The 15801-nt window shown below is 44.3% G+C and overlaps 1 protein-coding gene across 1 annotated transcript in view; it reads left to right on the top strand.

The window, feature by feature from the left end:
• LOC131397989 (carcinoembryonic antigen-related cell adhesion molecule 3-like) overlaps nt 1-6515 on the top strand; it is a 43167-nt gene extending 36652 nt beyond the window's left edge. The window contains exons 4-6 of the mRNA XM_058531077.1: nt 1323-1449; nt 2925-2955; nt 4488-6515. Coding sequence (XP_058387060.1) covers nt 1323-1449; nt 2925-2955; nt 4488-4595 — 266 coding nt within the window. The 3' untranslated portion in view covers nt 4596-6515. The remainder of the gene's footprint in view (nt 1-1322; nt 1450-2924; nt 2956-4487) is intronic.
• Nucleotides 6516-15801: the final 9286 nt, after the last annotated feature.

The following is a 15801-nucleotide window of genomic DNA, read 5'->3' as shown; positions in this document are numbered from 1 at the left end:
CTGCTTCCTGGCATTGTTCTAAAGATTTAATGTAATATTCAATTAAACCTTTAGCAAAGTGCTACACACAAAGGACATGTTCCATAAGCATTAGCTGCTATTATTACTGCTATTATCTTTAGCCTCTGTGAAATCATGTAGTCCTAGAGTCAAGGACTACCTGACTCTATATCCACCTTTTACTAGAAATATGACTTCGGGTAAGTTCTCTCACCACTGTAAGTCTCAATTTTTTCATCTGTAAGATGAAGATTATGTCTATCTGACAGTGTTATTATATGAATCAAATGAGATATATGTAGAGTATATAGCACAGAGCCTGGCACATAGTAAGAACCTCATAATAATTGCTAACATTAGCATTAATCATCAGTCTTGAATTGACATGTGAGGGCAACAGAAATAGAAAAGAAAAAACAGACGCAAAATGTAATATATAATGGAGAGGAGGGGAGGTATAACACAAAAAGCCCACTGGGACATGGTTACTGACTAAATATATGAGAAAAACAAAGCAGTTGAGTGCAAAGTTTCACGTGTGGTATGTTAGATTTCATCCCAAGATGCAGCCAACACGGGATTAGACATACAAAACATTTGTTGGGGAAACGCTTGTAAAGGAAAGTGGGGCAGGAGTAGGAGGATCCTGGGAGATTTTTCAGACCATGATGCAGATCTGATCCCTGTGAAGGAGAAAGAGAAGAGAGAAAGCTTTAGGTTGCAGTGCAGTTCTAAGAGAGTGTCTACAAGGCTGACTGGGAGTCCTTGAGCTAAAGTCACTCCTCAGAGGAAAATAATTTCTTGTGGAATTGAGATTGCTTTTATATCCCTGGGGGGAACCTGTGGGAAGCGTGGTCTCTCTGCAGTGAACAGTGAAGGTGAATGGAGATGCTGCATTCAGACTGCATTAGCCCAGGCCTTCTGTCAATTAATTCCCACCACAAAAGACCTGAGAGGCACATCTTCACGGCTGCCGCACCTGGTACACAGAAAAAGATGCAACCATGAAAATGTGGGATGTTATAACATACAAAAAGACCCATCAGCCTTTCTCACATTTCCAGAGCCTTCATAAACGTCTGAGTACAGAAAGGCCGGGATGCAATTGAGGCAAGTCTGACCACCAACTTAGAAAGAAATACAGTGAGAGGAAAAAATTTACAAGGACATAGTCAGCTAATCACCCCACAGCAACCTTCCCACAGAAAATTTATTCCTTGAAGGAACAAGCAGAGACTATTCCATGTTGAGAGTTGTTTACCAGGGCACCTCCACTGTAAAATAATGTCACCTACACTCATTCTCTTTTCTTTCCATGACAGATGTTCCAACACAAGGAAGTTCTGGCCTCTCAGCAGGGGTTATTGCCAGCATCGTGATTGGAGTGCTGGCCGGTATAGCTCTGATAGCAGCCCCGGTGTACTTTCCGTATATCAGAAAGACTGAAGGGTATGATGGCCTTTCCTCATTTTCCGCTTTCTCCAAGGCTAACCACCATGCTTGGGAGAGGGAAGGAGCCTTCAACTCTGTCTCTGGGCCTGGATGTGCTCCCCTTCCTTCCTAAACTCCTGCTTCTCAGCACTAATTCCTGCAGGTCTCTTCTTCCCTGGTCTTCATGCCTCCTGTACCCTGCTGTCTCTTGGACATGGTTATTCCCATCCCCATCTGGTTTAGATGGGGCAGATAGATTATGTTCCTCTGCCCTCCAGTCAGGGAAGCCAAGGTCCAAGAAGGAAAACAAGTGAGGAAATGAAAGGAGGGGCAAGAGAAAGTGAGTTGTGTGCTCTGTCTACCATAGGAGCAGGAGGGAGGGCTGAGACAGGAAGAGAACCTAAGAAAAAGTGGAAACAAACAGATGCCTCTTGGGCAAGAAATAAAGTGAGAAAAAAACAGCATCTACCTACTAAAGGGGAAAGGCGTCAGGGTAGAAGTAGGCTCAGAAGCAGTTGATAAAGAATGGACCTAAATGTAAACATCCAGCAAACAGGAAGGAGTAAACACTAGAAGGAATCATGGGTAGACTGAGGAAGGAGGCCCTCAGAGGAAAGGCAGTACCCACTATGGTATAAATGAACATTGAAGAGCACCGAGGAATTATCTGCTGACAATGTCCTCCTCATTCAAGGAGCAAAGATCCTATGCTCTGGAATAGCAGTCACAGTGTCTGATATTCATTTAGGGCAAGTGACCAGTGTGATCTCACAGATCACAAACCCTCAGCCTCCAACCACAGTAAGTAAAGTCACTCACCCAGTGAGAGCTGGTGTGTTCCACCACGTGCCCTGCCCTAGCAGGGAATCCTGGATTCCCAGCCATTCCCTACCTTCTGAATTTTTAGAGAGGATCTCCACTTCCCAACCTTAAGTTGACATAGGTCCTCACACCCTTCCTAGCCACAAAGATTCCCCTGGGACACAGCCCTGGGAGAGATGCTTACTCTGCCTAATCCAGGCAGGTCTGAGTAAGATGGACATGTTTCTAAGAGCCATTTCCTCATCCTCCTCCTTCCCCCCGCTGCTGCTTTATGGATGTGGGCATTCTCCTTTGGTGAGACATTCCCTGTCTTGTGGTGCTCTGGGTGCTGTGAGCCTCAATGCCCTGCCTGGCCACTGAAGCCTATTGTTTAGAACACATCAGGGAAAAAATCAAAGCCTTGGGTCCTGGAAAAAATCTTCAGAAGTAGATGGAGGCCTCCTGTGGCTTTACTCCTGCCCCTCCTCTTGTGCTAATGCCCTGGGTGTGGACCACACACTCTGGATAGCCAATTCCTTAAGTGATCATGGGCCATCTCCCCACTCCACCCTTTCACCACCTGCCACCTCCTTTAGCTAGAAATCACAACAGCTTAGGAGCACCATCATTCTAAGGCCATAAGTCAGCTTTTGCATATTCATGGGTCGGTAACTCTTCTTTTGCTTCCCCAGGTCAGGCCACTCTGACAACTCCCCTAACAAGGTAAGCACAGCCAGTGTCACTGGTTCACTTTCTCATGGACATATCTCTGTGTAGAAGGGGTTATTCTTGAAGACATCAATGCGAGACCAGGTTTGGGTCTAAGTTCCTCAATGCAGCAGCAAACAAGGAAGTGTTGATAACGACTCCCGTGAGTCTACCTCATTGCAAGTATGTGAACTTTGGAATTATCCCCATCCTGTGTTTGAATCCTGGCTGAGACTCTTAGTAGCTCTGTGACCTTGGACAAGTAGCTTACCCTTCTTGATCCTCAGCTTTGTCATCTGTAAATTGGCATGCTGCTTACTTCAAAGAGAAGCTGAAGGAATTATGTGAAATACAAATGTACAGCATCCAGCACAGTGCCCAACACATAGAAGCCCTCAATCATTTCCCCTCCTCTACCTTCACTCTGACTCTTCTCTTACTGTCAAAAGATAATTTCCATTCTAATGGGTCTGAGGTCTTACTTCCTTTACTTGATAATAATTTTATCAAATTTTTCTCATCTTAACCTTTCCACAGTGTACACATATATACCGAAAAGTGTTTAAATCATAAGTATATTTTAACAAACTATGAATTTTCACAAGTTAAACATACCCATGTAAGCAGCACCAAATCTAGAAACAAAACATGTCATCCTTCCCCTGAAAAACACTCCAGTTACTTCCCTCCAAAGAGTACCCACTATCCTGACCTCCGATGCACTAGATTAGGTTTGCCTGTTTATGCTTGTCTGGCCACAGGGCCAGCTGGGTGAGCAGTGTGGGGTAGGTTGCAGAGAGACCAAAAAAAAAGAACTAGAGATGGTGAATGAGACACATAGGTTTATTGGGAGTTACTTACAGCGATGTCCAGCGGTGGCTAGCTGGACAGAAATGTGTACCCGCTACCACAGGCAGGGAGAGGTTGCTTATATAGGCAGGGGACACAAAGGCTATATGCTTGCCAAGAAGGGCTGTCCCTGGTACAACCAGCATTCCCAGGAACGATAGCTCATGGGAAGGGGCTCTGTGTCCCTTTAAGACATGATGTTTTTTGAGTGAGATAAGGTAGGATCCAGGATGCCCAGGCCCTGGATTGTTACAAATCTCAGCAGCTGGGCCTTCTGCCCAGAAGGGAGCCAGAAGGACACATGGTTTCAATGGGCGTGTGGGCTCTGGCTGAGTAAGCAAGGCCCAGGCCCTAGAATGCTCTTACATAAATGAAAGACACAATACATCCTTATATGTGTCTGGCTTCTTTCATTCAAACTTATTTTGTGAGATTCATCCACACTGTTGTATGCATACATAGTGTGTTCATTCCTGTTGCTGTATCATCTCTCGTATTCCATTCTACGAATACCATAATCTCTCTCTTCCAATGATCATTCACAGGGTGTTAGCAAGCAGAGATAACAGGTGATCAAAGCCCTTCTCCAAAGCTAAAAGTTTCAAAGTGGTGATAGCACGTGGTACTAAATCACACTAGACCAGGTGAGGGCCCGATCTGTGACACTGATTTAACTGACCGCTGCTCCTGCCTTTCAGGTCGATGAAGTTACATATTCTTCCCGAACTTCAATGCCCAGGAATCAAAGAAACCAACTTCAGCCTCCCCATTCCCATCAGCCACAGGAAGAGTTTATTCAGAAGTAAAAAAGAAGTAACGCAACCTACTCCACTGGCTGCACTGCGCACTTACTCCAAGCTTCTCATCCCCATCACTAGAAGGATCCCTTTACCCTCAGGGAAAAGGGGAAGAAAACTCCTTCCCCTCCTCTTAACTCCCAAATGAGGCATCTCCAGGCTGCCTGGTCACAGCCCCTCCCTTCAGTGTCAGTACATGAAAAGGCACATCCGGGAATCTGTAGGAAACCAAACCTTCCTAATATTTGAAATTTGGCAAAGCAGACATTGGGAGAGAGTTGCCAGAACCTCCCGCCCCTCCCCCTCTCGCGACCTAGACTTGTTTTAAACTTGCCTATTCAGAACACACACATTCCTTCCCACCCCAGTCGTGTCATATCTGAGTCTAACTTGAATTTGCCATAAGCTTAGGGGTTAGGTCCTTATCTACTAAAATGCATGTGGCAGAAAAGAACAGAGAAAAAGTAAAAGCTTCTCCTGTCTCTCCAAAGCTCAGGGTGAACCCACCAGACACAGGAAAATAAATATAGAACATATTCTGAACTGGGAAATTCTACACCCTTGTCCATGGTCAGGGTGTCTACCTGTAGGACCAGGGCCTAAAAACCTTGCTGCTTAGCGGAATACCACCTGAGCCCTTTGGCAAGCCAATCTTTAGAGAACTCACTAGAAACAACTAGGAAAGCTATTTGCCAAGGTCCAAATGGAAAAATGTAAAAAAAAAAAAAAAAATGCACACACGTTTTAATCACTTTATGGGCTTTATTCAAATAAATGCCCACAGACGGAGGGGTTACAGCTTTAGGGAGCAGTCAGCTGTTAACAATTTGTTGGGTTTTGGGAAACCAATCAGAGAGCTACCCTTCAGAGATTATTAAATAATTGTTAAAGAATGCACTATTTTGGGTATTGGGTTTTTTCCTTTTTCTCTGAGATGTTCTGCCATTTTAATTTTTGTAACTGCTTGTTTATGTGAGAGGGGTTATTTTTACTCAGCTTAGCTGTGTAAGCCAATCTGTCTGCCTTAGGTGAAAGAAGGCACCAAAATCCCTCGAGTCCCCTTTCCCAGGAGCTCCTCAAGGCTTCTATGTCAGGGGTTCCAAATAGAAAAGAAGAAGAAGCTGTTTTCTTCATTCATGGCTAGAGATGGATCTAACTCAGTTTCTAGGATCTCAGACCAATCACCAGCCACCGTTCTATCCCATGTGTCTGCCTGTGCATGTTCTGTCTGTCTGCCCCACTCACTTTCTTGGGAAACCCTGGCCCTGCTAAGGTGCATTTGGTCCTTGAGAAGTGGGAGCACCCTGAAGGGAACACTATCACTCATGCCCTTGGCATTGTTTACAACCCAGAAAGCTGCACTGGTGCTGATGCTCCTTAGGACACAAGGGGAATATTATAACTGGGCCTTAGGATTATTGAAGAGCCTCTGAAATTTGTTTTCTCTCATGGGGTCTATGCATCCCAATGTGTCTTAGGATAAAAGGAAGGGCAAGAGAAGGAGAGGCGAATGTACTTCCCACCCTGCCTTCTTCTGTACAGATGGAATCTCCTTGGGGCTGTTGAGGGAAAGGTTTTATTCGATACTGATTACTTGTTCTCATGCTGTGTCTGAGAGGCCCCCTCAAAGAGGGTTAGTCAAGAGTTCTCTGTACTCAGGTACCTCTTTCAGGATTTTCTAACAGATTGTATATACTTCCCCTCATTCATGCTATTCTGTGTTACTTAATTTTGCCTGGCTAAGGACATTTCTAAATTATTTGTAAAATGCACTCTATATTTATAATAAAAATTATACATCAGACAACAACATGCTGCCTCACAGTTGATACTACTTTAAACAATATCTTCTTTACAGGCAGAAGAAAGAGAAATTGCTTAACTAGGTGTCAAAGTAAACCTATTTCCAAGGCTACAGATATTTGATCCAGTGATCAGAGAATTAGGTAAATTCCTTTGCACATCTGCTAACAAAGTGGATCTACCTAGAACCAACAGGACACAGCTCCAACCTGCCTGGAAGAAAATGCCCGTCTTCCTCCCAGAAAGAAGACGATTTCATGAGGAAAAGATGTCCCATCCTCTTTCTTAGGGAAAAGTAACCCTTCCCACACAGGTGGCTCCAGTGAATCAGATGCAGCAAAACAGCTTTCACACACAAGCGTCTCCAACAGTTCAGTCACATAGAAATCTCTCCAGCACCTTCTCTCTTCCTGTCCCCAGTTCCTTTGTGCTGCCCCCTCAGAGGATCAGATCTCCTCTGACCTGAATAAACTTCATTTATTAATTGCACTAAGGATTAACCTATCATCTCACTTCCTTCACTTCCAAGCAATTGAAACATGTGTGTTGTCTTTCCCCTTCCTCATCACTCATTTCTGGCCCTCTGCCGTAGCGTCTCCAGACACAAGACTGCTGCAAGCAGCATAAAATAAGTATCTATCTCTTGGCCAAACTCAAAGGTATTTTCACCATCCTCACATTGTTCACTTTTACAACATCTAAGACCACAGACAACTTTTTCCTTCTTGGACACTCTCCTCCTTCCATCCCCACCGATGCACTGCATCCCCACACCAGATTTAGTACTCAGACCCTGCTTGTCTCCCTCCACCACTTTCTTTCCACAGCTCAGTGACCTGTCTGCAGATGTCTCCTACATCTCTGTCTCTACACCTGCTCCTTCCCAGAACTCATGACACTCACATCCAAATACCTTCAGCCCTTGACCTTTTGTTTCCCAGATTCAATACATCCTCAAAGCCTCGATTCTTTTTTAATATCCCTCAGTTGTGTTGTTCTCTCCATTCCCATAAACCTGAATAACAGAGGCCCTGAACAACTCTGCTGCTGGAAGTACAGATTGAAGTCGTGTGTCAGGTCTCTTCACTGAAATCTTCCTTGCATACTACTGCCTCATTGCCTTCCTAAAAACTGATTCACTCTCCTACTCAAGAATCTACAGTGGCCTACCCTGGCCTACCAGGTAATTTCATATTTCTTCCTCTATACTAACATTTCTTAATTTCTTCACCACTGCTCTCTAATATATTTCCTCCATTCTAATTAGATCTGTCTCCCTACCCATCCCTGTCCCTCCACCCCGTATAAACATATAGTTCTTAGTCCCAATGATATGCCTGAAAACAAACACCAAGCAGGGCAATGTTCTCCCTGTTCTCTCACAGAGGAGTTACCCACACATGTCATCACAAGCAACAACTCTGACCCTGAGGAAGATGAGGACCTGTAGCATTTACGTGTGAACCTGAGACTCAGGACACAACCTACCTGTGGTTGATAATCTTTTCCTAATGACCAGCTCCTGTGTTCATGAAATCCTATTAAGCACCTACTGTGCTACAAGTCTCAGTGTTAGACTCCACGAAAGATACAGAAATGAGAAAGGCAGGGTCCCTATCTCAGGGAACATAACACCTAAGATAGGAGATAAGACATGAAAAATTATTATAATAGAAAAATAGAAATGGATAAATGACACAAGAGAAGACAGAGAGAAATACAATGGGAAATATGGGATACGTTAGAATGAGTGGGAAAAATTTAAAAACAACTGATACTCAGGCCCCACCCACAGATCCTGATTTAATTGATGTGGAGTAGAACCCAGGCAATGGTAGTTTTTCAAAGCTTCCCAGATGCTGTTAACATGTAGCAAGGATGGAGAACCTCTGCTGTAATAGGTAGGACTTGACCCTAAAAGCAGTGGTTTTTAGCTAGGACTATGAATCAGAATTACCTAGAGACCTTTTTCAACATATGTAATAAGCCTATAAACCATCCCTGAAGAAGCTGATACAATGTATCTGGAGTGAGACTTGGGCTTGTGTATTTTGAAAAACTCCCAGGTGATTCTCACGTATATTTTATGTTAGGAAACACTGACCTAAAACAGGTAGGACTGAAAAACTGGGGAGTTAGGAGAACATTCCATGAGATGGGCATGAGATGAAAAATCTATTCTGCAAGGCACAGAGAAGTACTCAAAAAGAAACTATTGGCAAATAGCTAAACTTTAAAGTACCAAGTGTTGTGCCGATGGGAAACAACTGGTATTCTTACACATTGCTGGTGGAAATATAAAATGGCACAACCACTCCGGAAAAGAGTTCGGCATTTTCATACAAAGTTACATATACTCATACAGCGCAGCATTCTCACTCCTAGGTATTTACCCAAGAGAAATGAAAATAAATATCCACACAGAGAGTTATACACGAATGTTCGTAGCACCATCATTCACAGCAGCCAAAAAGGGGAAACAACCCAAATATCCCTCAACATGTGAGTGAATAAACAGATGGTGGTATATCCATACAATAGAATACTAATAAGCAATAACAGGGGCACAAACTACTGCTAAAACAAGACGGATTACTCTCCAAAATGTTATGCTGTGTGAAAGAAGCCAGACACAAAGGAGCACATACAATATGATGCCATCTAAATGAAGTTCAAGAATAGGCAATAGTAATTAATCATGTTAGAATTCACCGTAGGGGGTGGAATTGACTACAAAGGTGCACAAGGGAGCTTTTTGGGCTGATGGAAATGTGCTACAACTCTATGCAGGTGGTGATTACATGGGTGTATACATTTACCAAAAAACAAACTGTACACTTAAGGTCTGTATGCTTTTTGGTGTATTTTAATTTTCCCTTGATTTTTAAAAATAAAATAAACAAAGGAGCAGCTAATGCAGTCTATCAGATACAAAGCACCTGTATTTTCTATTTTTGCAAGACAAATTACCACAAATTTAGTGGCTTAAAACAACAACCATTTATTCGCTCAAAGAATTCAGTTCCTTGAAGTTATAAGACTGAGGTCCCCATTGTCCTGCTAGGGACTGATCTCAGTTACTACTGGATATTCTGGGGTCCTAGCCATGAGGCCCCTCCATCTCAGCAATGGAGAAATCCCTTAAATCGAATCTCTCTGATTTCCCTTCTGAAACCAGCCGGAAAAAACTGCCTGCTTTTAAAGGGCTTGTGTGATGGGCCGGCCCGTGGCTTAGCAGTTAAGTGCGCGCGCTCCGCTGCTGGCGGCCCGGGTTCGGATCCCGGGCGTGCACCCACGCACCGCTTCTCCGGCCATGCTGAGGCCGCGTCCCACATACAGCAACTAGAAGGATGTGCAGCTATGACATACAACTATCTACTGGGGCTTTGGGAAAAAAAAAAAAAAGGAGGAGGATTGGCAATAGATGTTAGCTCAGAGCCGGTCTTCCCCAGCAAAAAGAGGAGGATTAGCACGGATGTTAGCTCAGGGCTGATCTTCCTCACACACAAAAAAATAAAAATAAAAAAATAAAAAATAAATAAATAAAATAAAGGGCTTGTGTGATTAGATTAACACAAATCAGATAATCTCTCTTTCTGTTAAACTGAAAGTTAACTGCTTAGTAACCCTAGTAACATCTGCAAAATCCTTTTGCCACATAAGATAACATAATCACAGGCATGCTATTTCATCATATTCACAGTCAGGATTAGGGGTAAATCTTGGGGTACCATCTTAGAACTCCGCCTACCACAACACCGTACGAAAGCTGTTCACTCTCTCGTGGAGCTCCTCGAGCGTCCTGTTCTGATGAAACAGCAAAGAAGCCAAACATGGTCAGTCCAAACTCAAAGTGAGACCACAGAGACTAAGGACAAAAAACAGAGACAAGAAAGCAATGGCCCATGTCCTTCTAGCCTGTGAGTGTCTCAGTCACAGACCCACTCATTGCTCTCAAGCCTTTAACAATGTTCTCAGGCACTGACGGTAGCTAGCATCTCAGTTCATCCCTAACTAAAGTTGTAGGAAACCCACAGCCATCGCAAGAAACCAACCACAATGACAGGAAGGCCATACTAATCCAACCAGGAGATTTTATAGATTCCTGAAGATTCATTCATTCAACGAGGATTTACTGTATGTCAAACACTAAGCCAGGTGCTGAGGAGAACACGATGATTAAAAAGTAAAGCCCTTTGGGGCTGGCCCGGTGGCGCAAGCGGTTAGGTGCGCGCGCTCCGCTGCGGCCGCCCGGGGTTCGCTGGTTCGGATCCCGGGCGCGCACCGACGCACTGCTTGGCAAGCCATGCTGTGGCAGCGTCCCATATAAAGTGGAGGAAGATGGGCACAGATGTTAGCCCAGGGCCGTCTTCCTCAGCAAAAAAAAGAGGAGGATTGGCGGATGTTAGCACAGGGCTGATCTCCTCACAAAAAAAAAAAAAAAAAGTAAAGCCCTTATTTCGATCTTTATTCAAACAATTCTACTGCAAAAAAAAAAAAAGGGGGGGGTTGGGTGGACAAATGAAGAAATAAAGGAATAAAGAAAAATGGGAAGAGAAGGGGAAAAATTATGAGATAATTGCAGAAATTGGATAGCAAATATTTTATGATATTGAGTAAATATTAATTTTTAGTGTGATAATGATATTGTGGGTATGCTTTTTAAAGATCTTTGATATATTAGTAATATAACTGAAATACTTGCATATGAAATGATTTGATATCTGGGATTTGCTTAAAAACCTCCAGGTTTGGAGAAGGGACTATAGATGGAACAAGATTGGCTGTGAAATAACTGCTGAAGCTGCAAGATGAGTCCATAAAAATTCATTATATCATTAGCTTAGCTTCCCACGTATTTGAAATTTTCCAGGAAAGAAAAAAGTCCTCACTCTCCAGAAGTTTCTAACACGAGGAGTCAGATATTCCAACAAATAGAATCCTATGTAGTTAAACAAAATAGACACAAAGCGCTGCTCAAGCTCCTAGGACAGTGACTGCCCTGGGGTAGGCAGAAGGAGTCAGAGAAGATGTCACAGGAGCCTCCCCCTTGACCAGCGTCTTGAAGGAAGAGTGCCCCAGGCACAAGGGCAGCCCAGAGGCACAAAGGCACACACATGGGCAGTGGCAGAGCTTCCGCACACTCTCTGGATGACTTGAGAGAGGCCGTGTTAGCTAAGAGCACCTGTTCCAGAGCCAGACCACCGGCGCTGGAGTTCCTGTTCCTGAATCCCCACTGTGAGACCTCAGGTGAGCTATTTGTTTTGTCTCTGGGCCTCAGATTCTTTACTTATAAAATGTGGATTATACTGGGGCCGGCCTGGCAGTGTAGTGATTAAGTTTGCGCACTCTGCTTGGGAGGCCCAGGGTTCGCTGGTTCGGATCCTGGGCATGGACCTACGCACTGCTCATCAAGCCATGCTGAGGCGGTGTCCCACGCAGAGCAACTAGAAGCATGTACAAGTATGATGTACAACTATCTACTGGGGCTTTGTGGCGAAAAAAAGGGAAAAAGGAGGAAGATTGGCAACAGATGTTAGCACAGGGCTAATCTTCCTCAAAAAAAAAAAAATGAGGATTATAACAATACATACTTCAGGGGCTGTTGTCAGGAGTCAATGAATCAATCTGGGTGTAAAACACCTAGAAGACAGTGGGTGAGCAATAAATGTTAGCTGTTAGTAGTGGCAGCAGTATCCCAGCCCACAGTGCCACACATTTTAAAAATCTTATCTAATTCCTATTTGTCGCTTATCTTCTCTTTGTTAGACTGTACACTTGTAAAGTAGGGACTGCGTCTTACTCATCTCTATATCCCCAGAACTCAGCCTAAGACCGTGCCCGCAATAGTCACTGATCAGGCAGCTCTTCTTTCAGGCAGCAGAGGGGGGACCACCAGAAGCCTCTGTCTTCCCCCTCACAATTCCCCTATGGATTATACCTTCAATTCCTACAACTTTGGCTTCCTTTAGCTTCATCCTTGTTCCCACCTCCTCTCTTACTCTGCTCCAGAAATGTGCATACACCAATGGTGCTCTCTGGCCCCGTCCCTGGTGGGAGTTCCAATGCCTCCTTTCTCTCTCTCCCCACAGCTGTATTATCTAAACAGCCTCTGCATCACTCATGCTGTGATTAACAAAAGGTGAAAGGAGGCTGAATTTCTAGACCATTGGCCTACTGGGAGAGGTAGAATCCTCTGGAAAAGAGAAAACCAGGTAAGATGGCGTCCAGAACATAAAGCCTTCAAACACAGCCCCATCTTTGAAGAAATCTTGTAGACATGTTTGTACAGTCAGCTAACATCTCACTGGGGTTTTGGGGGGTTCAGAAACTGCTTGAGAGGAGAGAGAGGCATGATGGGTAGGGAGTCCAGCTTCATGTTAATTTTTGCTTTACAAACTTATGGGTTCCTCACCCACACTAGTAAACATCCTCATTCCCCGAACCCCAGAGCAGAGACACAGAGAGGAAGAGAATAAGAAGATCCAGAGCCTGAGAACTGAGAAGATACAAGACCACAGATGGCTGGACTCTAAAGAGGAAGTAGGAAGGTCAGATGCAGGTCTGTCTCAAATCATAATTCTCTGTACAAAGTGCCCTCTGCCCTGAGCAGTGATATGGGGCTGGAACATGATCCCCAAGAGTGGGAACTGCTGGTAGAACATTAACTAACTACCCAGGAGCAGAAGGAAATGGAGCCCTTTGAAGTACCTCTCCCTACCCATTCTCCCAGAGTTTCCTCTGAGAGGGGGACAGTTCAAGGCTATGTCCCAGCCCTACAATTTGACGGTTCTTTTCTGTAAAAAAGGTGGAGGGGGAACACATAGCAGAAATGGGACACTGGAGAGAACACACTAAAAAGAGCAGCTTAAGCACGCTTTTTTTACAGTCCAAGTCCTGTGGAGCATGCCGATCTCCTTCACTGCTCTCTATGACCACCAGCCTTGCCCCACACTGGAGCCTCATCTGAACCCAGAACTCTTCTTGCTTGGGGACTAGAGCAAGGAGGGAAAAGGGGAACTGGGAACTGGAGGACAAATAAATACAAGCAGAATGGCAGGCTCCCTGAGATACTAACTGTGATTATAAGGAAGTGAAACTGGTCTTCTTGTAGGGCTCAGACTGGTTTTGAGAACAACTCGACAGGATAAGTGACCAAAATATTTTGAGTAATGACAGAGTTTTTGGAATAAATGTAGAACCCCCCAAGACAATTACTTTTTAGGTGCCCATATTTACCTGGATATGATGTACTTGTAAGAGGAATCCTTTAAGTCATGTGAGTCCCGTAACTTTATTGTCTTAACTTACACAGGACCTGGGAACAGTTTGATATGACCAGGAATTTGAGCAGAAAGAGAAGGGAAGGAAAAAAACAGGAGTGCATATGGTGGCAGAGATGTGTAGAGAAGAGAAAAGAAGAGCCAAAGAGAAGAGTAATAAAAGGAACAATAAACCCCTATCATCAACAAAGAGATGGTAGCGGTGAGTTAATCGTGGCTCAAATCAGCTAATACGCCCACTCCCCCAGTTGAAGCCATCAGCCAGCCCTGTGTCGTCCAGTGGTAGGGAGGAGCGGGAGTAGAAACGGGCAGAAACAGACACTAAATTCTCCCACTTCCGTTTAAACCCAAGGGCTTTATTGCCCTACACACAAGAATTAGACTTTGCACATTCGTTGGCTACTTTACATTAGACAGAGACATTTGATTAATGTCAATTCTTCAAAGAACCAGCTGTACAACTTGCCCATCATTAACTAACAAATTAAAGAGCAAGAGCTATTAGTGCTGCATGTGTTCGTGAGCTTATTCTCTAAAGCAACCTCTGATCTCAAGAATCCGAAGGCCTCCACATGACCCAGCAATTCCACTCCCAGGTATAAACCCAAGAGAACTGAAAACATATGGCCATACAAGAACTTGTGCACAAATGTTCAAGAGCAGCATTATTTGTAATAGCCAAAATGTGGAAATGACCCAAATGTCTATCAAATTATGAATGAATAAAAAAAACTGTGTAGACAATGGAATATTATTTGGCAATAAAAAGAAATAAAGTACTGATACATGATACAACATGGATGAATCTTAAAAACATTATGCTAAGTGAAAGAAGCCAGTCACAAAGACCACATATTGCATGATTCCATTTATCTGAAATGTCCAGAATAGGCAAAGTCATAGAAACAAAAAGTAGATTAGTGGTTTCCAGGGGATGGAGGGAGGAGACGGGGGCAGGAGGGATGGAATGAAGATTGATTGCTAATGGATGTGGGGCTTCTTTTGGGGTGATGAAAATATTCTAAAATGGATTGTGGTGATGGTTGGTTGCACAATTCTGTGAATACACTAAAAACCAATGAATTAGTGACGTCAGCATCATGGCGGAGTGAGCTTTCCCGTGAATTCTTCCCCCACAAAATACAACAAAAGTAACAGCCACAGACAAACAACGGAATCCCAGACAGTCAAAAGCTGGAGCGGAGGGATCCACACTGCCGCACATCTGAGAGCGGAACGTGCTGGGCCCCCGGAGGAAGTGGGGAGAGGTAAGGAGAACTCCGCTCCCTCCCCATCAGATCAGCGATCCGGTCCGCGCGGCTCCCAGAGAGGGGGGAGGGGCGGCCCTCGGCGGGAAACTGCAGCTCTTCGGGCGCTCTCAGCCAGTGGGAAACTCCCGCACAGAGGGCTCAGAGGAGCCACAGGGCTACCATCAACATCTGAGCAACCCAGAGAGCGGATAAAGAGGGGCAAACGAGAAGCCTCCCACGTCAGGGACCCAGAGGGCAAAAGAGAGAGCTCCCCCCTCCCCACAACCCGGAGTCTGCAGCTCGACCAGATCTAGCGGTCCGAGGCAGACCTGAATAAATTGGACTGGACCCGTGGATCGCAGTGGGGAAAAGAAACAAAACAAAACAAAACAAAACTGAGGATCGCAGCAGAAAAACTGGGGCAGAGCGCAGGGGGCTTAGACTACACAGCCCTTCACCACCACACAGTGGCGGCAGGTGGAAAGTGCAACCAGAGACTTCCAGGATGAGGAAAACCAAAACCAACACAGGAACCACAATGCAAAAATATATGAAATCACCAGACCAGAAACAAAATGACAAGCAACCAGAAATCAACCCCGAAGACACAGAAATCCATAAACTAAATGACAGAGATTTCAAAATAGCTATCATAAAAACACTCAACGAAATACGAGACAACACAGACAAACAATTCAATGAGATTAGGAGTTTCTTCACAAAAGAGATTGAAATCATAAAGAAAAACCTATCAGGGCTGATGGAGATGAAGAACACAATGGAGGAGATAAAGGAGAATCTGGAATCTTTAAAGAACAGAGCTGACAATATGGAGGAAAGAATTAGTACTTTAGAGGATAGGAATACAGATATACTCCA

This window comes from Diceros bicornis, chromosome 34, assembly GCF_020826845.1.
Source record: "Diceros bicornis minor isolate mBicDic1 chromosome 34, mDicBic1.mat.cur, whole genome shotgun sequence".
Lineage (NCBI taxonomy): Eukaryota > Metazoa > Chordata > Mammalia > Perissodactyla > Rhinocerotidae > Diceros > Diceros bicornis.
This window is presented reverse-complemented; position numbering and strand designations above follow the sequence as displayed.